Source organism: Pogona vitticeps, chromosome 1, assembly GCF_051106095.1.
Source record: "Pogona vitticeps strain Pit_001003342236 chromosome 1, PviZW2.1, whole genome shotgun sequence".
Lineage (NCBI taxonomy): Eukaryota > Metazoa > Chordata > Lepidosauria > Squamata > Agamidae > Pogona > Pogona vitticeps.
In genome coordinates this window covers 87,352,270-87,375,625 of record NC_135783.1, presented here as the reverse complement: position 1 = coordinate 87,375,625, position 23,356 = coordinate 87,352,270, and the positions used below count along the sequence as shown (strand labels likewise).

The 23,356-nt window shown below is 39.3% G+C and overlaps 2 protein-coding genes and 1 long non-coding RNA gene across 15 annotated transcripts in view; 2 read left to right on the top strand and 1 right to left on the bottom strand.

The window, feature by feature from the left end:
- LOC110079215 (uncharacterized) overlaps window positions 1-19,497 on the top strand; it is a 34,390-nt gene extending 14,893 nt beyond the window's left edge. For 5 of the 8 annotated variants that reach the window (XM_078383387.1, XM_072997079.2, XM_078383385.1 and 2 more), the window contains 6 exons: window positions 6,172-6,356; window positions 7,578-7,732; window positions 9,706-9,868; window positions 11,715-11,873; window positions 12,480-12,647; window positions 15,357-16,186. In XM_078383387.1, coding sequence (XP_078239513.1) covers window positions 6,172-6,356; window positions 7,578-7,732; window positions 9,706-9,868; window positions 11,715-11,873; window positions 12,480-12,647; window positions 15,357-15,437 — 911 coding nt within the window. In that variant the 3' untranslated portion in view covers window positions 15,438-16,186. Of the gene's footprint in view, window positions 1-6,171; window positions 6,357-7,577; window positions 7,733-9,705; window positions 9,869-11,714; window positions 11,874-12,479; window positions 12,648-14,821; window positions 16,187-17,109 lie in introns of those variants that run through there. The other 3 variants (XM_072997077.2, XM_072997084.2, XM_078383384.1) reach the window with 2 other exon arrangements.
- Window positions 10,203-20,040, bottom strand: LOC110079216 (uncharacterized). Its single transcript, XR_012086243.2, has 3 exons — window positions 19,900-20,040; window positions 14,156-14,707; window positions 10,203-11,913 (listed from the first exon to the last, which is right to left on the bottom strand). It is a non-coding gene; the product is annotated as an uncharacterized LOC110079216 (long non-coding RNA).
- Window positions 20,041-20,047: 7 nt separating this feature from the next.
- TPD52L1 (TPD52 like 1) overlaps window positions 20,048-23,356 on the top strand; it is a 52,742-nt gene continuing 49,433 nt past the window's right edge. For all 6 annotated transcript variants that reach the window (XM_072997144.2, XM_072997158.2, XM_072997142.2 and 3 more), the window contains exon 1: window positions 20,048-20,382. In XM_072997144.2, the coding sequence (XP_072853245.2) occupies window positions 20,364-20,382 (19 nt within the window). In that variant the 5' untranslated portion in view covers window positions 20,048-20,363. The remainder of the gene's footprint in view (window positions 20,383-23,356) is intronic.

Sequence of the window (23,356 nt, the reverse complement as noted above, 5' to 3'; positions counted from 1 at the left end):
ACAAAGAAACCACTGTCCTTCTACATCAAAGTTATAAATATTTTAATTGCAAAACAAGCAAAACAATTTCGGCCAGATAGAGAAATTTCTGGAGTTTTCTGTGCAGTCGCTCCAGGGTGGCAGAAAATGTCCTTCTTTGGTGATAGATCTTGCATAGAACAGCCAAATGGCTCTCTGGTGTTTTCTTTTCTTTTAATTTACTGTTATTATAAGTGCTTTCTTTGTAGTGCTCAGCATGCATGAATCTGGAAAGGTTGGGAACATGAGAGAATTGTTCTTTTAAAATAGTGTGAAGAATTGTAGAGAGGCCCTGCATCACATCACTGGGCAATAGTACTGCAGAGCCTTCCATCGCTCTTTTGGAGATGCATGCTGATGTGGTTTATTGTTTAATTATAGTATTACTATTATGTTCATTATGTATTCATTATGAAACTGTTTGCAATTTCTGTTTCAAAAGGTAGTCTTCTGTTGTTGGCTTCATTAGCAGTATTGTAAAAAGTCAGTAAACATGTACTGTAGTGTCAAACCTTGTATTCACCATCAGTTGATTCCAATTTAAATACCATCATTATTTTTACCTCTCTTCATAATCTCTGCTGAATTATCTGTATATTTCTCTCTATTTTACATTTTTAAATTGATGGATTTACATTGTGTTCTAAAATCATCCACATCTACTAAAACCCAGATTAATTTAGTTGTGCTTTAGACCCACTGGAATCCATGCAACAAGGTAGTCAGGAATAATATAATTCACATGAATTTCAGTGGAACCTAGAGCATGACCAGCTATCATGGATCCAATCTGTGGTGCATTCACTGTGTTCTTCATCGTGGCCTCTGTGAATGCACACAAAAGGGTTAAATCAGCACCTGCACTGGACCTCTCGGAATATTCCAGAGCTCTAAGAGAAAGGTAACAAAGTTTAAGTTGCCCCTATAGCGCATGCTCCACCCACCTCAGCCCCCAGTTCCATTTTACCACTGTGTAGCTAGGAACCTCTCGCTTGAGCTTTGCTAGTTTCTTGAATTTTTTCAGTATTTTTTCGACCATGGACTGTTTTTGACTCCTCTAATATCTCTGTTGCCCTGACCTAGGTTTGCCTTTCGACTACTCTATTGCCTCCATTTTGGATTAATTGCTTCCAGACCAATTTCCTGCTCTTTATCTCACCGTGTGACTCATCTTCACCATTCCACAAACAGTAAGACTGTTCTATTACCTACCCGCTTATGTCCTGATCTGGTCCCTTCAGTCGCTGTATCGTCTGTTCCCATAAATTGCCCTTTCAAGATGGTCACGATTATTGTCTTTTTCGCCTTGTTGAATCCCATCAGCCAAACAACTGCAAACACTAAAAAATTTACAAAAGCTGCGATCAAGGTGCGTCAACAAAGAATAAAACTATACTTGTGGGATAAGACCCTGTCTTCATCTAAACCATCTGAAATGGAAATCCCTTCACCCTCTGCCACTCCACGCTCTGAGGCTCGTACCGTTTCTCCTCAGTTGCCCTCTACTATGACCACTGATAAGCCTGCTAAAAAATCTTCAGGCTTGAAGAAGTCATCTGCCTCAAAGTCGAAGGCACCTTCTACCACCTCTGCCAAGGCTAGTAAACAAGCCAAGCCAAATACTTCGGCTAAATCGAAGGACTCTCTCAAACAACTACCTCCTGTTTCGGCATCGGTGCCTTCACCAATTCTTGAGGACTCCTCTCGAGATCGAGAGTCACTGTCTGAGGCAGCTACCTCGCTACCTCCTAGACAAGCAGAGCATATTGTTCCGGTCGGCACAATATCGCTGACCCCGAGCCAACTCGCACATGCTATGGCGAGTTTGGCCTCTGGCCTGAATAGCCCTGTATCTACCGGGTGGGCGTCTTTGGCTCCTTCGTTGGCATTGATCGCATTGAGACCGGTATCATTACCTCGTATACGACTAAAGAAGACCAAACATATATCTTCCATCGACAGTCTCGTCATCGACATAAGGAATACTATGATTCTAATGATACCGAGACTGAGCGAAAAAAACATCGACGTCGACAAGACTATTCTGACACAGACTCTTCCTCAACATCTACTGACCATCACAGACAGAGAATGAGATTGAGACGTTCGTATTTCTCAATGTCCTTGCCTTCTTCTTCAACGTCTCCTCCCCGCCATCAATGTCGAAAGACTATCAATGTTGATAAGACAAAGAAGCCTAAACACAATTCTAAAATGACCAAAACTCAACATGACCCGGTACCTCCCTTCTCAGAATCAACAGTTGTGCTTACTTCTCGACATCTTAAAACTGCAGCTCTCAACATCGATAAACACCGCAAGAGACAGCGCTCACCTTCGACATCAGAAAGGGAGGAAGCTTTCTCTGCTGATTCTTCGGCCGCTGACAATGATGATCGACATGTGCCATCTGCTGATGAGCTACCAGGAGAAATAATGGAGTCAGATGCAGCTGACCCCCATCCCTCATCTCCATCTGAGGACTTTTCTTCTTATGTGCAGATGGTGTCCAGAATGGCCAAGACACTTAAGATGCACACTGAGCAGTCCAACCCGCCGTCAGAGGACCTTATCTTCGGTGATATAAATCAAGAACGAACCCCACCACTGAGCCTGGCGTTTATTCCTGCCCTTATGGATTTTATAAGAGATGCCTGGAATCAGCCATCCACATCTGCACCCATGTCCAGAAGAACAGAAGATTTATATTGTGTCCATGGAGATGGTACCAATTTCTTTTTAAAACACCTCATCCCTAATTCATTGATAGTAGAAACAAGTTCTTCTAGACCCTCCACTAAGGCTCATGTTACACCTACCAACAGAGAAGGAAGAAAACTGGAAGTTCTTGGCAGGAAGATGTATTCCTTAATTGCATTCCTCCTCAGAATTACCAACTACCTAACGGCTATGGGAGCCTACCAGAAACAACTATGGCTGCGAGTTCACCCAGCCCTTAAACAAACTCCAGTTGATACATGACAGGGTTTTCTCAATACTTATGAGGAAGCCCTTACAGTCTCTAAACATCAAAGACTAGCATCTCGACATGCAGCAGATGCTGCTGCCAAGGTTTTGATGTCTGCTGTTACACTAAGACAGGGGTCAGGGAACTTTTTAACTTTTTACCCCCTAAAAAATTTATATACGCCAACATTACCCTCTTGATTTGAAAGGAAGGATCTTGATCACACACGGCCAGTCAAGCACCACCACCGAAGCCTCACTGCCCAGGCCGCCACCACTGCCTGGCAGGGCCAAACTCAGTCCTTGGCCCCGCAGGGGCAGCTCCTGGGCAGCCGTCGAAGAGCAACAGGTGGCTCGCCCTCCGGGGACACCCAGTGCCACCTCTTGTTCTGGCACTGGCTCTGACGGCTGCTCGCCGGGGTGGCCGTGGGCCTTGTCATCAAAGCACTGTGACAGCTGCCACCTGAAGGGCAAGAGGCTCCTCCAGGCACCGCTGAAGGAAGTTGCAAGGCCGGGTGAGCCCTGCTGCTGCCCGACAGGCTCATCTCGGGACGAGGCATGGGGCAGTGGCCCAGCGCCAGGAGGCTGAGCCTGGCCTGGGCTGCCGTCATGGCCGCACCCTCCCTCCTCTGCCACAATCCACCTCTCCAAGCACTGGAAGAAGAGGCTCCTCCTGGCTGGGGTGCTCCAGCCACACGCCCCAGCCTTGACCTCCACCATGGCCAGCCCTGCCGCCACCTCGGCTGCCATATGCCACCGTCTGGGGCCCATTGCCAGCCACCATCCGCCATGGTTTGGTTGCAGCCAGGCTGGAAAAGGGGGTGGTAAGGGGGCGATTGGGCTGCTGAGGACCCCCCTCTGGGCAGAAGAGAAGGAGGAGGGAAGGGGGTTAGGGTCACATCCTCATTACCCCCAGGATTTTCATTTTTACCCTATTTGGGGTAATTTACCCCTGTTCCCTGACCACTGCACTAAGATGACATGCCTGGCTTAGGGCTATTACAATTATGGACGATGTTAAGACTCATGTAGAGATTCTTCCCTTTGATGCCCATGGCCTCTTTAATGAAAAAACTGATGGTAACCTGGAGGAACTACATAAAATGAAGAAAACAGCCAAGTCTTATTCTGTTCAGCAACAGCCTAGATTCAACAAATACCAATGGCGTAAGACCATACTCCCAGTACTTCCAGTCTTCACAATAGTCACAATCTTCACAATCTTTCCATCCTTTTAAATTTCAGGGTCAACCCAGATCCTCTCAAGCCGCAACTTCTTCATCTGCCTTCCGTCCTCAGCCATCACAACGCCGGCAATCCTACAAACCACCTGTGAAAAATCGAAACATTATCTTTGACTCCCCAACAACACTGTTTGGACAAGATCAACCAACCTGGCTCCATCCTTTCCTACAGAACTGGACAAACATTACCACAGACTCCTGGGTCTTAAACATCTTTCGCTTCAGTTACCAACTAGAGTTTACAGAATATCTTCCTCTAGGACAGGTCAAACTCACACCCTCTGCCCCTGTTCTAGAGGAAGAAGTTCAGACTCTCCTACAAAAGCATGCCATTCAAAGAGACCCTCAAAATGATGTAAAAAATGGGTTATACTCCTGTTACTTCGCTGTCCCAAAGAAGGACGGAGGAATCAGACCAATCCTGGACCTAAGGATGCTGAACACTTACCTTCACGCAAAACGCTTCAGAATTGTCACCTTAGACTCCATCATTCACCTGTAAAGGAAAAAGGACTGGTTTGTGGTGGTAGATCTCAAAGACACCTACTTCCACATAACAACCCATCAAAACCACAGAAAATACCTCTGGTTTGTATTTCAGAGAACTGTTTATCAATACCTGCCTCTCCCCTTCGGACTGTCGACGGCACCAAGGACATTTACAAAATGCATGGCACCAGTGGCAGCATACTTACGCCTTCAGGGAATTCAAGTTTACCCGTACATAGATGACTGGCTAGTAGTTTCCCCATCCAGATGTCAAGCCATCAAAAACACCAGATTCATCCTTCAAACTCTAAAGAATCTTGGTCTCACAATCAATACAAAGAAATCAATTCTCGAACCATCCCAAATGATGGACTACATAGGAACCAGCCTGGATTCCACCCTAGGCAGAGTGTTTCTTCCTTCAGAGCACATTCAAAAAATAAGGATCGCTGTGTGCAAGTTTCAACCAGGCAGAACTGTCTCTGCACAGCATGCACAACATCTTCTGGGACTCATGGCATCCACAACACCCGCCTTGTCTCATGCACGGTTAAAAATGTGGTCCTTACAAGTTTGGCTTCTGTCTCTCTTCAACCCCATTCACGACAGCCAGAGGAAACAACTACTTGTCTCTCCAGAACTTGCCCAACAACTACAGTGGTGGACTTTCCTTCCACATCTGATGCATTCCACATTCAATGCATTGCAATGGGGGGGGGGGGAAATTCACCAAAAATTAACGAAGAGTCAGAACAAAGCCAAATTAAGTTTGCAGAGGTTTTACAAGGTGCACTAACAATTCCAAGCATTTAAAACAGTTTTTGAACATTTTAAGACACTTTAAAAATAGCAAAAACGGACATCGCAAAACCATTGAAATGCATTAAATAGGCTTCAATGCATTCCAGTGGGGGAAACATTGTTTCACTTAGCAATGTTTCCTTTGGCGATTTTTGCTTAAGGATGGTAATCCGTTCCCATTGGAATGGATTATCCAGTTTTCAATGCATTCCTATGGGAATTGGTGTTTCGCTTAGCGATGTTTTCCCATAGCGATGTTTTTTTTTAAACCAATTAACATCGTTAAGCAAGGCACCACTGTATTTCTGTTTGCTATGAATGGAAGAGATATTTTTGAGGCTTGCTTCAAGACCACATAAACAGTCACAAATTCTATTTTGCCATGAGTAGATCAATTGGATGATGCTTGAAAACATTAACATAAAACTAATTTTTTAAATTCTGACTTCCCCCAAGGCCAACTTTGCTCATATGTATAAAAGAGAACAGCAGACATTCATATATATATGGCTCTGGATTAATTTCAGTTTGTGTGAGTTTAAATGTACTAGTTTTATTTGAACTTTCAATTCTAGACTTTGAAAATAAGTTCCCACTTGTGCTGCAAAAATATGGATATAATTTGATTTTGCTTTTTTAAAAACTCCTTTAGAAACTTATTCAAAAGAGAAGCAAACTTTGGTAGAAAAAATAGTTGAACTGAAGAGAAGAAAGGAACAAAAGGACAGAGAAGTCTCTGTAAAAGAAATTGAGATATTACAAGCTAAGCAAGAACTGGAACAGCAACAAATGTGCTTGAGTAATAGACAACAGGCTATTATTGAGTTGAAAGGAAAGGTATGTTGATCGCTTTATTACTAGTAATTGCAAATTTTTATATTGTTCATTTCTTTAAAAGAATATTAGTGTTACATGAAGCCGTAAGGCATAAAGCAGGAACCTTTATGCACTAATACTAATGTACATCTACACAACCTAATAAAAACAAGAGTACAAAGGGATTTTGGAGTCATCTAAATCAGCGTCTCCAACCTTTATAGCCCCGCGGACTGGCTGGGGAAGGCAGGGCACCCCCCTGCACTCATGTGCATGTGTGAAGGAGGGAGCTCTCTCGCATTGGTGAATGCATATGCAAAGGGTGGCTCAGTGCTCGTGCGGGAGCGCACTTGCTCATGTGCATGCGCAAAGGGCGGTGCAGCGCTCATGCAGGTGCGTACAGGCACAAACTGGCTGTACAGGGTTGAGTGTGTGCGGAGGTCTCCGCGGCCCAGTCTGGCTCAGGCCACAGACCGGCACCAGGCTGGGGGCCAGGGGTTGGGGACCTCTGATCTAAACCAACCAGTCCCTAAAGCATAACAGTATTTGCAGCCACAGTACTCTTCCAGCACACTATAGAAGAGTCCCTGCCAGTCTAACCAACAAAACTGTGAGGAGAGGAAAGCACCAATATATCTCACACCAGAAGTTTATTAATGAGAAAGATGGGACTTATTTTATAAGTGGACTAAATCAACAGGCAACGTATGAATAGCATACTGTATATTGAAATGAGAACTTAAACCCAGAAGGCAAAAAAGAGTAAATAGAGAAACATGGAATTTTGATATGGCAATAGGTATAGAATGGATGTTAGTATGTGATTGTTTCTCTTTTTCCTCTTTAATCTCAACTCCCCTTTTCCTTTCTGACACCCCTCTTGATAAAAAATAAAAAAAATTTAAAAAGTTTATTAATGAGTCAAATAATATTTTGGCAAACATGCTTTTAAGCAAGTAAACCAAGCAAAATGAAACAAGGGAGAGACAAAGCATCAGGATTGCTACTCAGTTCAACAAATGCCATGGAATCTCACCGGGATGGAAGTGGTAAAATAACCCCTTAAATGTGTTTATCACCTTGAAAGTCTTATTCTGACTTGACTGCATATAACACACACCTACATGCTTTAAAAGTGATGAACTATCTGTTTAAATTGACTGTATTTGAAAATAAAAGTGAAATGATTTTCTTTTGTCTTCAAAATGTTGATCTCTTCTTACATGTTGCAATTAAATCAAGGTGAAGCAACAGGTGAAACTGCAGAACGAAGTGAAGTTTCAGCTTTCTGAAAAGAGAAGGGAGTTCTTGAAAGTGCAGTCTGCTGTGCATGAAATAGAAAATGAAATCTTCAGAAAAACAGCAGCAATGCAAGAACACATTACTCATGAACTACGGTAATAACTAATGAATCTGAGAGATGGTGCAGACTAGTTAAGGTAGTATTGTGTTCAACCCTGCAGATGTATTCAAAAATTAAGAGGAAAGTCCTAGGTAGTAATTTATGGTACACAAGTATCATGGAAATCGCTCTAAGTGCCTAGTTATGAAATGTGTGAAGAACAGAGCTAGAGGGATCCACTGATCTCTCATACAGATGACATGGCAATGTAAATTTTCTGGAAATGTTGAAGGTATGAGAAAAAATATTTTCTTCACTTTTTTAAGGTATAAAGGGAAACTTCCAGAATCATTGAAAAAAAAAAATACAATACAAGCAGTACAATCTTTTACAGATTGAAAAATACTTTGTTACTTTAGGAACCTGAATATAACCTGATAACCTGGTTTAGCATAACATTATTATGCTTGGCATATTAAAATAGAGTCTATTTAGTAAAAAATAATTTACTTTATTCCATAATATCATAGTTAACATGATTATATAATAAATATGTGAAATAAATATCTATTATATTATAGATAAGTTAAAATGAGTTATAAAAGTTAAGTTGTATATAGATATGGGCCAAAATTCTGTTAGCGTAGTACATTGCACTAGAGTAAGCCCATTAAATCAATGAGGATTTAGTGAATCAAATCCTCTGTACATTCTGCAGCTTACAATGCTAAAATAAGTCACAGGCTTGTTCTCAAGAATCTCTGTATGGGTCAATTAGTCAAACTTCAGAAGTACTTCCACTTCATCAGAGAATGGTAGAAAATGAGAAAGGACTAACAGTACAACTTGCAAGTAAGAATGAACCTACATTAATGGAAATCCCAGAGTGCAAAGATGCATGGCTTGAGAAAACATTACATAGACAGCACCCCAGTTACCTCTTGGATGATAATGTCAATAAGCAGTAATCAAACAGTGGCTTGAATTAGGCCATTGTCAAGCTAAAACTGAGGGATTAATACACACAATCCAAGACTACATTGTTTGTACTAGGCACTGTCAGTGGACAATCATGAAACAGGTGTAAGTGATATATGTAGGGCCTGTCATGAATTTAAATAAGCAATTCATATTACAGCTAAATGCTCCAAACTAGCATCAACAAGCATAACTAAATTGCAAAGATTCATTTTTCAGTAGTTGGCCAAGTCCTATGAATTACTTATATCTTTTCCTCCATATTATAAAACCAGCCTCCTGTAGTTTTAAAAAATAAAACCTCAGTGATATTTTGGGAGAAGCAAGATATCACTGAGAAAAAAAAACCAGTTGATTGTCATGTGCTGGATACTTTACTTCTGGATAAGCAACAAAGAAAATCATACCCAATAGAACCAGAATTCCATCAACAAGCAACCTCAAAAGTACAGAAAGTACAAAAATTGCAAAGTATCAAACATTAAGGCAAGAAATTTAAACAATATATAAGCAAAATTAGATCATCTTCTTCCCCATTCTAATTTCAGCAATTGGATTGTTTCCAAAGTCTTTGGTTACCAATTTAAAACAATTGCAGATGGCTATTAATGTGCTTCGTGAATTTTTTTAAAAACTGATTTTGCAAACATGTCATATTACCCTCAGATTTTTATGACTTCTCTTAATGTTTAAGCTTAACCCTTTGAGCCATCTCCAGGTACCAGGAATGCTGAAAAACAAGCATAATAATAGCAATACTTTGGTGTTATGGTTCAGAAGTAGCCTGTGTTTTGGGGGAAGAGAGCATTGTGCCTTTGCGAGCTCCATTGTATATCCTCCATTTGTTACTGTTTGTAACAAATGCAGACACTTCTAGGGTCTCCAACTTTCGGATAGCTAGCTTTCACAATTCCTGCATTAAATCAGAGACATACAATTAGATAAATTCTCTGTTATTATAGATTGTATAACTTGCATTGTTGCAAACTGCTTTAGAAATTCATTTAATGTTATTCTGTTTGGTTAAACATGCAAATTTTTTTCAATTAGGAATGAGATATCTATTCTTCATCAACAAGTACGTGAGAGAGAGCTATTAGCAGAACAGGATCGGCTGTTAAGAAGCAAAATGGTGGATGATTATGCAACTTTGACCAAGGAGAATGCCATGATGCAATCCAGGCTCTTGGAACTTAACAAGCAAAGAGAGATAGTAAGGAAAGGAGCAATTTGCCAACCAGTTTTAAGATTTGTGTGCAATTGTGCATGAGAAAGGTATTATGGTATCTTAATGACTGACAGGTTTATTTCAATGTGAGCTTTCATGGGTTGCAATCTGTGTGAAGAAGTAGACTGCAATTCATGAAAGATCAAAATGAAGTAAATCTGTTAGTCTTGAATGTGCTGTAACTTTGATTTTATTTTTTGTTACATTTGCTGAAACAGATTAACATGGCTCCCTCTTGGGAAACATAAGAGAACTATTTTTTTAACTGTGGGAAGGGTTTTTTTAAAAAAAGGTTTCATAATAGTTTCATTTTCTACAATTAATTTTTCATCATCCAGAAAAATATGATAAGGAATCAGTAAACTTCTGAAGGCCACTGATAGAAATAGGCCATCTGAATATTCATTCCTCCTCTTTCTCTCAAGGGGTGGAAATGTGATCACTTTTAAATAAGTTATGCACATTCAGTCTGTGTTTAAATAATACTGTGAGGCAAAGAAAGAAAACATCCCGTGAGTATTGGATAATGTCATACAGTCAGCACAATTCAAGTACCAAGAATCAAGAAAAGAAAATGTAAGCCAAACTGATTTATGGGATAGTTTGAGCAGATTCCAAACCTTTCATAGCAAATGGCTGTCTGTCACTATGGACTACACTGTTCAAAGAATCCACATGTCCCACTAATATGGATTCCTTTAATTCTACATTGTTTCTGATGTCTATCTCAAGCAATTTTATTTAGTCAGTTAGGATGCAGGTGCCACCCAGATTTTGACTTTAGTTCTGTATACATGCTTTTGCAAGGCTTTCACTGTCATTTAGTATTGACAAGTCAGACAACATATTCATATAGAATATTTATATCCTGCTTTACATCAAGAGGACTTTGGATAAGGTACAATAAATTGTGAACAAGAAGATGTAAAAGAACAAAAGAGTGAGCTGTCCCCTCAAGTGTCTATGAAAGATAGAGAAGTTGGAGAAGGGGAAATTGTGAAAGTTATAATGAAGATGAAAGGGTTAAAGGCAGGAGGACAGGGGGAGGAGTCAGGAGAGAGAAAGAAAGGAGGTAAATGTTTTCTTAAGGTTGGAAGAGGGAAAGGAATGGGTAGGAATGAGGAAAGTGGTGGTCTGGGAAGAGGAATGGATAGAAGAGGGGGGAGAACTGAGAGTGTTCCAAATCTCACAGAAAGGGATATGTTTGAAGAGTAGAGACTTCAAGGAGACAAATAAAAAGGTCAGAGAGGAGAAACCAATTATTGAAGGATTGGGGCCAGAAGAATGAACAGTTTTAGTATACCCGCAAGGACAGGATCCCTGGAAGACTGGTCCAACCCCACGAGAAACCACCCGAGGAAGAATGAGCACGCCATCCCTGCTGTGGGGCAATCTGTGTGATAAGGAGTGACTGTCTGAGGAAGCCTATGGATCTAGAACGCTTTGGCCAATCTTTCGGGTGAAAAGAGACAATTATGAGAATACTGTACCCTTGTTTTGGACTGACTTGCCTCTTAATGTTGAACCTACTGATCCTGTTGAAGTTATGAGAGACCCAGTAGTTTTGTTAATAAAGATTTGTTCAAAGAATCTCCTCTCTTGTCATTTCCCACCAAAAATAAGGAACCCTCAGACACTGACATAGAACCTGAAGTGAAAAATATATTATAAACAAATGCCAGTTCCATGACTAAGTTATTTCAGCCCATTGCTTTTAAACTATTTTTGCTCTTGTCACCATTTCATTGATTGGTAGTGTGCTTTCAAGAGCTATATGAGTGAACTGTAATATCCCACTTTTTACACATCCTTGTTTTATAACTGATTACAGGAGAGAGTACTCAAGGAGGAGAGCTATACAGCCCTTTCTGCTGGTATCATGCAGTTCCTTGCAGTAAAAGATCATGAAAATCATCTGAAGGAAGAGATTCAGAGGTACCAAGAACTCCTGGAGCAGGAGGAGAGTACCTTCCGAGACCTTCAAGATAAGGTTGTATGACTGCAGATTTTCCTCACATTTTCTTATTCTCCTGAAAATAATTGAAAAAAAATTATTGGTTCATTGGTAAGGAACAAATAGTCCAGCTTCAGTGAGAGTTTGGAAAGATCTGGAACTGTACTAAAATTTCCAAGTCTGATCAAATATCACACACTTTAGAGGATCACTGAGGCCATATTGCTTCTGCCACTCTATTAATGGATCCTTTGCTTTTCAGCGCTGTGGTACTGATGCGCAGATGACAGGGCTGTGCATAGAACTAGTAAGAAGGCAAACCTACGGATAGCCTTGTAAGAAATCAGACCTACATTTGGCATCAAAAAAGAAAAAAAAGTATCTCATCCATCTTTTCCAGAGCACCTGGGGATTTCTAGATTTCTGTGGATTTTGATCACCATCATCTTGACCCTGTGTCTTACTTCCCAGATCTCAGTTCCACTGAAAATATATAACAAACATACCCTTTTGTTTCAACTCCACTGTTCTATACAGTCCAAAACATCTGTGGAGCATTTTAATTATGTTTTTTACATTTACTCTTGAGAGATTTTATTGTTTCTGTTCCTTATTTATTTATTGTTTGTGGTTTTCTCACAGATTAGCATTTTGGAAAAGGGAAGTACCTTTCATGACTTAAAAATTGCAACCATGAACAGCAGAATAACTGAAATTAGAGCTGTATTAGACAAAGAGGAACTAGACAATATGGAGTTAAAAAGAGATAAATCTCTGCTGATTGATCTTGCATCTGATCTACAGAAGCAGGTAAATGTTAGTTCAGTCTGTACCATGAAATGAGGGAAGTGGCAATAAATCAGTTCTAGGCCAAGCTCAAACAAAGCTCTTACATGGAGAAATTATTGTCAAGTCCATGTATTATATAAACAGATTTGGGGCCTTTTGAAAGCTGTTGTGGATAGAGTGACTGTGGATAGAGTCACTTGGACTGTGAAAAGTAACACAGGAAAGAGAGAAGGATAGGAAGAATATGTTATTTTTTTCACATTGCATGTACCTCAGCCTAAATACTGGCATATGTAATTTCATTCATTCATTCATTCATTCATTCATTCATTCATTCATTCGTTCGTTCATTCATTCATTCATTCAGTTAACTTTATATAACCCCATTATATAAATGGATATGAGGGCTGCTTTTCATTAATGAAAACCAACAGCAAAAATACACAATGCAATATGAGATCTGGACTAATACCCTATAACCAAGCTATAGTTATTAAAACCCAAGTGCTTGAATAAACAGGTACATCTTAATTTGTTGTCAAAATATAGCTAGTGCTGGTGCCGGTCAGGCCTCTATGGCAGCGATTCCCTTCCGTAGGTAACCCAGGTGTTCTTGGACTGCAACTCCAGAAGCCTTCCCCACTAACTGTACTGGCTGCTCTTTCTCAGAATTGCAGTCTAAGAACACTAGGGTTATGGAAGCCACTGCTCTGGAGGGTGAACATTCCACAGTTGGGGTGCCTGAGTTGAGAAGGCACTTTCTTGCATCACCACATGTACCACTCCTAACATTGGGACACAGCAGAAAGCCCCCTCAAGCAGATTAGAAAACTTGGGAAGGTGTGAAAAAGGAAATAACTTCCTGAAATATAAGTGCCATAAATAAAGGTTTTCATAATCAGTAACACCTTGAAGTCAAATTAGCAGTACATTGACAGCCAATGGAATTTAAAACCACTGTTCAGTGATTTCTGCTTGATGTTCTCAATAGCAGTTTACCCTCCACCATGTTGCCCTTGCTGTAGCTTCTGCATTTGTTAGGCCAGCCCCTTAGAATGCATTACTGTAACCTAGATGGGACGTTACCAGTCCAGGGAGTTCTGTGACTAGTTTATCCATTCCTAACCATGATCACAGCTGATGGATCAAGAGAACTGACCAAAAGCACCCTGAGACTTCATTGATAAGATGAATCTAAGAATACTCGTAAGATATGTATCTGAGTCCCCTTATCAGGAGAAAGGCAGCCTTGAAATGAGAGAGGGAGAAAATCTTCTAATGGAAAACAGTTGCCAAACGTGGAAACAATCAGTACACCAAACTTCTACTTTTTCAGAATTCTTTTTCAGTTATTATATGTGTACCAAAAATCTAAATAATTATTACCTTTTGACCTCATTCAAGTATATCTTTGACCCTCAAAGGTTTGTTCACTTATTCTAAGAAACAAAATTTCCTTCTCATTGTAATGATAAAATTTGCATATTAAATTAACCATGTTATTTAAAAATAGGATTAGGACTTTTCACCTGTTTTTTCTTAAGAAAAAGGAGACACTGAGCATTGAGCTCCAAACTGAGCACCAAACCAACTTCTTTGGTTGTTGTGATATGAACCCAGATCATAGCTGCTCTTTTTCTTTCTTTCTTTCTTTCTTTCTTTCTTTCTTTCTTTCTTTCTTTCTTTCTTTCTTTCTTTCTTTCTTTCTTTCTTTCTTTCTTTCTTTCTTTCTTTCTTTCTTTCTTTCTTTCTTTCTTTCTTTTCTTTCTTTCTTTTTTTCTTTCTTTCCTTCCTTCCTTCCTTCCTTCCTTCCTTCCTTCCTTCCTTCCTTCCTTCCTTTTTCTTTCTTTCTTTCTTTCTTTCTTTCTTTCTTTCTTTTCTTTCTTTCTTTCTTTCTTTCCTTTCCTTCCTTCCTTCCTTCCTTCCTTCCTTCCTTCCTTCCTTCCTTCCTTCCTTCCTTCCTTCCTTCCTTCCTTCCTTCCTTCCTTCCTTCCTTTTTCTTTCTTTCTTTCTTTCTTTCTTTCTTTCTTTCTTTCTTTCTTTCTTTCTTTCTTTCTTTCTTTCTTTCTTTCTTTCTTTCACTATGAGAAAGAAGTAGGCCGTAATCACACTATCTAAATGGTTTGCTTGGCGAGACAAGCAGTTTGTCATTCAGGCAACATCACTAACTGACATTCACAATGTTCTTTGTTTAGCTTGCTGAGAAAGAAAATTTCCATTAAGATGTTGCAGCTGGATGAAGCAATGTCAGCATTAAGAATAAGGCATGCATTTTGTTCATCTAGTCCATCAGAAAAGTGGGATGAAATCTCCAAAATGACAAAGTCAATGAAGAATCTCAAATAAGTGACAGATACCATAGTCAATACAGTGGTGCCCTGCTGGATGATTACCCCGCTTGACAACGAATCCGCTTAACGAAGCTTTTGTGATCGCTTTTGTGATCACAAAACGATGTTTAGATGGGGGAATTTTGCTTAACGTTGATCGGTCCCCTGTTTCGGGAACCGATTTTTTGCTTTACAAAATCGTCGGGTTTCAAAATGGCCACCGGCTGTAGAAAATGGCTCCCCGCTGTGTTAGGGACGGATTCCTCCCATTACAGGCACCAGAAAATGGCTGCTGTATGGAGGATCTTTGCTGGACAAGCAGGTATTTCGCCCATTGGAACGCATTGAACGGTTTTCAATGGTTTTTTTTATTTCGCTTGATGTCTTTTTCACTCTACAGCGATTTCACTGGAATGAATTAACATCGTCAAGCGAGGCATCACTGTACTGGAAGATACTAATTTGCTTAAACAAGATTTGATTCCTTACAAATATTGTTTTGGACATATACAAACCTTGAAGAATATTTATGTTATTTAATGGAAACTGAAGAATGGTTGTTGGTCTTCTGTTAACATAGTCATTCTTAGAAGATTGCTATATAAATGATTTTGGAGTTAAAACACTCATGAGAAGTAATTGTATAAGCATACTGTAGCTCATACTAAATTCTATTTGCACATATTTGTAAAGGAACTATTATAATGTATGATGTACATATACCTATGAATAATCCCATGAAATACAAATAGACTTAGTAGATTCACTGTCATTTATGTTTACTTCTTTTCATTTTTAAAAAACTGATAAAAGCCATTCAGTAAATGATGCAAGTAAATAAATGCCCCAGTCTTGATTATGAAAGAGTTAAAAACCTTTTTCATATTTCCATTAAAATGTGTTACTGGATCACAATAAGTAATAAGGAGTAATGTGCTAGAGAATGCACTGTTATCGGATATTCCTGATGTGAAGAAAATTGTTGTGAGAATCACTGAAGTAAGTAGTAAATATTGTTAAAATAGACAAAATGGATAGTTTAAAAAAAGGTTTTTGCCAATTATGGAGGTAGAAATTATTAAAATAGATAAGCTTATATATAAAAAACTGAAGAAGTCAGACAAAATAAAATTCCTCTTTTTGTAAAAAGATGAGAAGACTATGCTACACAGTGGTTTGAGAAATACGAACACATTAGTGTTTTCAATAAAGTACTTTTGATCTGAATAATGTTTGATCTGAGTTTTAATTTTATTTTATGTTTATATGGGGAGGGTCATTTTCATAAATACTTATTAGACTTTAATGGATCATTTTGTTCTATATTATTGAGTACTGTATTACAGTTAGATTTCAGCATGCAACATTGGTACATGAACAGAGATTCATATTTTGTGAAGCTATATTGGCAAAGGTGTTTAGTTAATTCTGTCAAAGTGCTTTTTAAAATTGTATCTATGCTGTCCTTCAGTTTAACATTAGCAGAACAATTCTTTTACAATAAATCCAGTGTGAAGTGTTAATATAACAAGAAACAGATATAAAAATAGTGATAGCTTAAGCATTAATAAATAATTATTAATTTGACACTTAAACACGAACAGAGTAGTACATGGATAGACTAGAGCAGTGGCAGCAAGCCTTTTTGGGCTCTAGAGCCCAAACTGGGGCAGGGGGGAAAACAGCAGGTGGCAGGCTGCAGCAGGCTGCAATGGCAGCGGAACTGGAAGTGGCAGTGGCGGAACCAGAAGTGGTGGCAGAAGGGGGAATGCTGGGCACAGAGGTGCCTCGAGACCCCACTCTGGATCCACTGCCAGCACCAGCTGTTCCGAATCCTAGCCCGCCACTTGTTGAAGTGTCAGCACCATGGCTGCAGCCGCCTCCTGAGGTTTGGTTGTGTGTGTGGGGGGGGGGGAGTAGCAATCCAGCGACTTTATGGCTCGCATGCCCGCAAAAAGGGCTCTGTGTGCCAGCTGTGGCACATGTGCCATAGGTTCACCATCACTGGACTAGAGTGTTCATTAAAGACAGCCTTGCAGTATTATTGTCATCTTAATGCTGTTCATTTGTGGGGCTGAAAAGTATATCATTGCCCACATTCTAAAACTGCCAACACTTTAAAAGTTTGGTCATAGTTTTTTTCTGTGTTACAGTGTGTTAACAACACTGACTGAGCCATATTTCTACGCTGGAGAAAATGTGGAAAGCTATTTTTTCGCCTGCTATGAAATGGCAGAAGATTTGCTATACGGTGGAACCATTCGAAACAAAAAAACATACCTCCTTTTCTTTCTTCTTGGCAGTTAATAAATCAGCAGAAAGTACACTGTGCAGAAAATTTGCTTACAAGCACCAGCAAAGTGATATTCTTTGTTTGTCTCGAGGCTACTTGGCATAAAGAATGGATCATCATTGGGAAACATTTATCTGAGACCTATTTAATTATTGAGTGTAAAACTGTCCCACATGACCATTTATTCTAAATCTTCCTGCAAATAAAGCAGCTGTTTTCCTTCAGAGTTTCTTTGAAAAAGAAAAGTGGTCAGCTACTCAAAACAAAACATTCCAATTCATATGAACATACATTTTCAGGCTTTAGATGTTTGATTATCATGGAATACTGTACACTTAGTTTTGTACCCACAAACGTTTTTATGTGGCATTTAGACTCGGGTCACTCATACCCTGCAATACATTGAAATTCCCAGGGTATCAGAATAAACTCCAGAAGTATCTGCTTATATTAATTAACATGTGCCTATGTTTGGGTTTGGGAATTCATGTGCACTGCAAATTAATTTTACGTAAGGAATACTTAATTAAACAGAATTGTTTAAATTTGCATAGAATGAAATATTTAATTTTGTTCTACATACATTGTATACATATATTTTCCATATACTGTAGTCACTTGTTTTTATATATTACATACTATTTTTAAATGTTGTAGCAACCTCTAGGTATTTTAGATTCCATAAATGTACTTAAACACTATGATTTAAATGAAAAAGCACAGTGGGACCAACTAATCCAAGAAAGCTCTTAATAATTATTTTCCACATAAATTTATTTATTTATTTATTTATTTATTTATTTATTTATTTATTTATTTATTTATTTATTTATTTATTTATTTAACTTATATGCCGCCCACACTACCCGAAGGTCTCTGGGCGGCTTACAGCATTTAAAATACAATAAAAAGGCAAAATAAAAGGGCAAAATAATTAAAATGCAATTAAAATATATATTCTAAAAATTGCCATCAGACCTACAGCTGATATTATTTCAGTTAAAAGCCATTTGAAACAGGAAGGTTTTGACCTGGCGCCGAAATGTCATCAGCTTCAAATTCAGATTCAAAAAACAGTTTATTGACAGATTTCAGTTAAATGTTTTCAAACAGAGGAAATCAAGAGTGCCTTGGACATACTGTACGTTGTGCAAAGAAATTAAGATGCAATATAAAATTATTTACAGTATTTCAGAATGCTTAGAGACAATGGTACTGTATATCTCTGTGGAAGGCTCCTTGATGTGGAGCAGCGGGTGTTAGAATTGACAATAGCATTTCTGTCTTCTTTCTTACAAAGTGCTTTTGAAATACCATTCTAAGAAGACCATCACCTAATTTTATGTTTGGAGCAAGCTGTAACATCCATCATTTATTTTACACTACTACACAACAGGTTCAATTGTTTTCTGTGCTGGGCCATTTCTTTTCCATTTGATAAATGGAAAATGAAGATTATAAATACTACAAAGAAACTACTGGATGTTTATTTACAATAACATTAAGTTTGCTGTTATACATATATTGAGTAAAGTCATACAAAATGTTAATATGCTCAACTGATGCTCAACTGAATAAATTGCAGTTGTCTGGTATATTTTAGCTGCATGTCTGGATCAGATAGTGCCCTATGCAGTAAAGTTTTAAAGGCGGGATGACATACCCTGTTTTTGTAAAAATAAGACCTAACCTGAAAATAAGCCCTAGTATGATTTTTCAGGATGCTGGTAATATAAGCCCTACCCAAAAAATAAACCCATCAAGTGAAACCCCATCCTCTCTACCTTTGTGCAGGACCAGAAGATGACATGACTATTTAAATAAATGTAGATTGTTGTACATGGAAAAAAACAAAACATCCCCTGAAAATAAGCCCTAATGCATTTTTGGAGCAAAGTTAATATAAGACCCTGTCTTATTATGTTCGGGGAAACACGGTAGGAGTGACATGTGAAACTGCCCCATCTTCTGTGTGTGAGGGAATGGTTAAAATCACAAGCGGCAAGTTCTATGTAGGGAGGAGAGAGAAGACTTTCAAATAGTGTAGGAGCTTGCAATAAACTGGTAAGAAACACACTAGAAAAAATAGTACAGTATACAGCAGGCTGCAAATAAGACAGGGCTCTATCCAGTGCATCAAAATTTAGAGGGCCCTGAAATCTAGGTGTGAATCTACTGATAAATGAGAGAAAAACAAACACAACTCCTCTTGCTTCCTCCCCTTAAGTACCCAGGTTTGAAAACAAAATTTCTCTTTAAAAATAATAATTTGAGGCCACACCACAACCTCTTCCTCGTTGGTAAGCCGTCAAAAGAAAGGAAAAGTTTGTTTTAAAAAAATAGAATACAGAGGCACCAAGAGGGGATTTCAGAGCCCTCTAAATTTTGGTGCCCGGGACAGAGCTCTGATTTATTCACTGGCTGCTGGTTCACGCCTCAGGGCAGAGGGAGCGGGCAATGCTGCCACTAGCCTTAACTGCCAAGATGGCAAGGTAGGGCTGTGTGGTAAGGAGTAGCATCTGCTTTTCTTCAGTTCAACTGAAGTGGGAGGTGCGATAAGGAGAGCGTGTGTGTGTATGTATGTCACAATATGCCGGCAAGAGGAAGCTTCCCCTTCCTTCTCAATTTTAAACCCTCTCCCGTAACGTACGATGATTTGCAAACCAGTTTCAGCGCGGGGCCCTGTACGGTGAGAAGCTGCGCCGGAGGCATACGAAGGCGTATTTCGTCTACAGTTTTAAGTCTGTCTCCCTCTCATCACACACACGCGAGCATTTGCCCACCGTATTAGCACTCTATAAACACCCCGCCCAGGACAAGGCTCAAGGCGGGAAAAGGTAACGCCGAGGGATGAGAACGCTTTTAAGTGCAGAGCAGGAACGAGACCGGCAGGTGGCGCTATAATATTGAAGCGTCTTCCCGGCCTCGGGAGAACGAAGGAGGCGGGCGCAGGCAGGCCGTGCGGAGAGCGAGCGCCAGCCGGTAGCGGCGGGTAAATCGCCGGAGCAACAGTTGCGGCGTGGCCGTCTGCTGGCGGAGACGCGCAGCGAGGCTCCCCCGGAGCAAGGCGCTGTCAAGGGGAAGAGGAGGCTTGGTGGAGGGGAGGAAAAAAAAATGGAAGCTCAGGCGCAAGGTTAGTTCTTTCGCATGGCAGATGTTGGGCGAAGTCACCCAGTTCTGTTGATCACCTTTCCCCCTTTCCTGTAATTTCTATATTTCCCAATTCCCCCCCCCCTTAAGAGTTTCTGTCTAGTGATTTTTCGGGATTTGAAGCCAAGATTAGAGCAAATAAAAAAGTTTTGGGAATACACCCCCAATGGCTATATAATGGTGATGATACCTATAATGATGATGATAAACATTACTAAAAATGATTCATTTATTTAGGATGTAAACTACCTTTGTTTTCTATGCCTTCCTGGGGTTACAGAGGGAAAGCAAACCTCTGTTTTCAAGGTATATTTTGACATCTGTAAGTTGTGGGGCGGGCTACAAGGTGTTGCTCAACTGTCATTATCCGACATCATTTGGAGGTACTTGAGCTGGGAGCCGAGCACACCTGATGGCCTTGCGTGAGTGACTGACTGTGATCTTGCGAAAATATTGCCAAGTTAATAAAGTTAAAGATTATTGGGTAGGAAAAACAAAAACAAATGAAAGGTTGCCTTCCTCCAATTACAGCTCAAACAAATGCATGGTTTCTGAGAACTTGTTTTCATTGGAGCATCCGAAGTTATATACTGTACATAGGAAAGGTATAACTTGTAAAACGAGTAGATCCTTGTGTGTTTAGTGGGACTTATGCCCTTTATAAACAGCAGTAGTGTTGTGTCCTTATTGTTATCTCAGTTGCAATATGTGTAAGATCTATACTCCATCTCTGAGTCAGTAATGTTTCTCTGCCATTCCTACCTCTCTTCTTTACTTGCATTTGAAATTGAAATAATGACTTTTTCGATCAATTTTGTATGCAGTAGTCCAAGTTTCAATGCTACTCCAAATCTCCTTTAGAAATATTTGCATTTTTCACTGGCATTCTGTTATCTCCTTAAATGTGAAGGACTGATCGGATACCTGTTGCTTGCAGAACAAAAGTTCATTTGTTGACTTTGTGTATGAAATGCAAGGAATGCAATAGACATGTTCATTTAAAAGCTGTTTTAGGCTTAGAGGATGAAATGGCATTAAAAATGCGTTCTGTGGTTTTATTCCCCTAATCATCTGCTTGCACATAAGAAATATCTTTCTGTGAAAGCCATTGTATTATCAGTCTAGGGGTTTGCAGTGCAACAGACTCGACAATGTAGACAAAACTTGATAATATATGTTAAAATCTATTCCTCCATATACCCTTCCTCTTACTTTATTATCTCACTTATTTTTCCTCTTTATTGGCCAACAGTTTTCTATATTGGCTAATTCTTTTTATATGCCAGATTTACTACATGTTTTAATGTCTTTAAGCTGGAACATTAAAATGCCTGTTGTTAGTGGTGGAATCTCTAGTTAAATTAGGGCTTTTCCATGCAGCTTTTGCTTCTTAATGACCTTTGTCCTCAGTGGAAACTATAATCCTCTTCCCGAGACTGGGTCAGTCACATACATTCTATTCAGTTTCTAGGCTGACAAAATAAAGGAATTGTTATTAGATACCATTTTTAAAGTGATGAGGAATGTTTTTGTGTTCATTTAAACATGTAATGTGGTAGGAACAAGTCTCAAGTATAGGAGATCTGAGTCCATAGACAAATATTAGATATTTTTCTGAAAAAGAACACTATAAATCTCTCCCTAACAGAGGATGGGAATTGATTCTTAAAAGTCCCTTGACATTTAAAACATAAGCTGATATCTAGTCCGGGGAACAACAGAATTGGCTTTCCTCAAGCTGATCTTTTAAAAATTATTGGCCTCAATAAATAGTGTCTCAGTTATTTGACACTATTTCACAGATAAATCCTGGTAATATTTAAATCAGAGTAAAGCCTATGTTACTCAACTGTATTTATTTCCAAGTGATTAAGCTACTATATTTTACACTATGTATTTATTTGTTTGTTTTAAATATTTTTACCCCACATTTCTCCTTAAAAAGTACTCAAGGCAGCTTAGATCATTAAAAGATAATATTTAAAGCGAAAAACAATAACATACAAAAGTGGCTTACATCATTAAAAGACAGTATTTAAAGCTAAACAAAATGAGTAAACAGAGGTGGTTTACGTCATTAAAAACAATGTTTAAAGCTCAATACAATAAGTATACAAAATTAAAAAAAGATCAAAGAAATACCACTCTGAGAAATGGTTAACAAAATCAATACTAAAAACACATTCAAAGCACTAAAAATCCGACCTAGGCACCCAATCACTGAGGGAAAACCTGCCTGAAGAAAAAGCTTTTTGCCTGCTTGTGAAAGGGCAGAAAAGATGGGGCCAGTCTGTTCTCCTGTGGGAGGGAGTTCCAGAATATGGGAGCAGCAACAGAGAAGGTCCTCTCCTGTGTCCCCACCAAATGCACCTGTAAAGATGGTGGGACCATGAGAAAGGCTTCTGGGGGGGTGAATCTTAATACCTGTGCTGGCTCATAATGGGAGATGTTGTCTTTGATATAGCTTGGACCCAGGCGGTTTATAGGCTAAAACCAGCAATTTGAATTGCACCTGGAAATGGATCATCAGCCAGTGTAGCTGCTGTAAGAGTGGGTTCCCTGTGATCCCTGTAACGAGTCCCTGTCAGCAGTTTGGCTGCTGTATTTTGGACTCCCCGAGGTTTCCTGACATTTTTAAGAGGCAGCCCCACGTAGAGCGCTTTACAGTAATCCAGCTGGGATATAATTAGGGCATGTGCTATTTTTTCATGTGCATTCTTTGCTCCAGCAAATGCAGAAATGTGTTTGATCGTTGCTTACACACTATGGAGACATGGTTATTACCAGTCCCAGTTATGTGCATATGTACACAGTGTCCCACTCAGTATGTTTTTGTTTGTTTTTTGGTGTGTGTGTGTTCCAAAGGAAGCAGTGTTAAATTTAAATGCAACCGTGTCTTTCTTCCTTTTCCTTTCCTTTATTTTTATTTTTTTGAGTAATTATTCATAGGCTGGAAG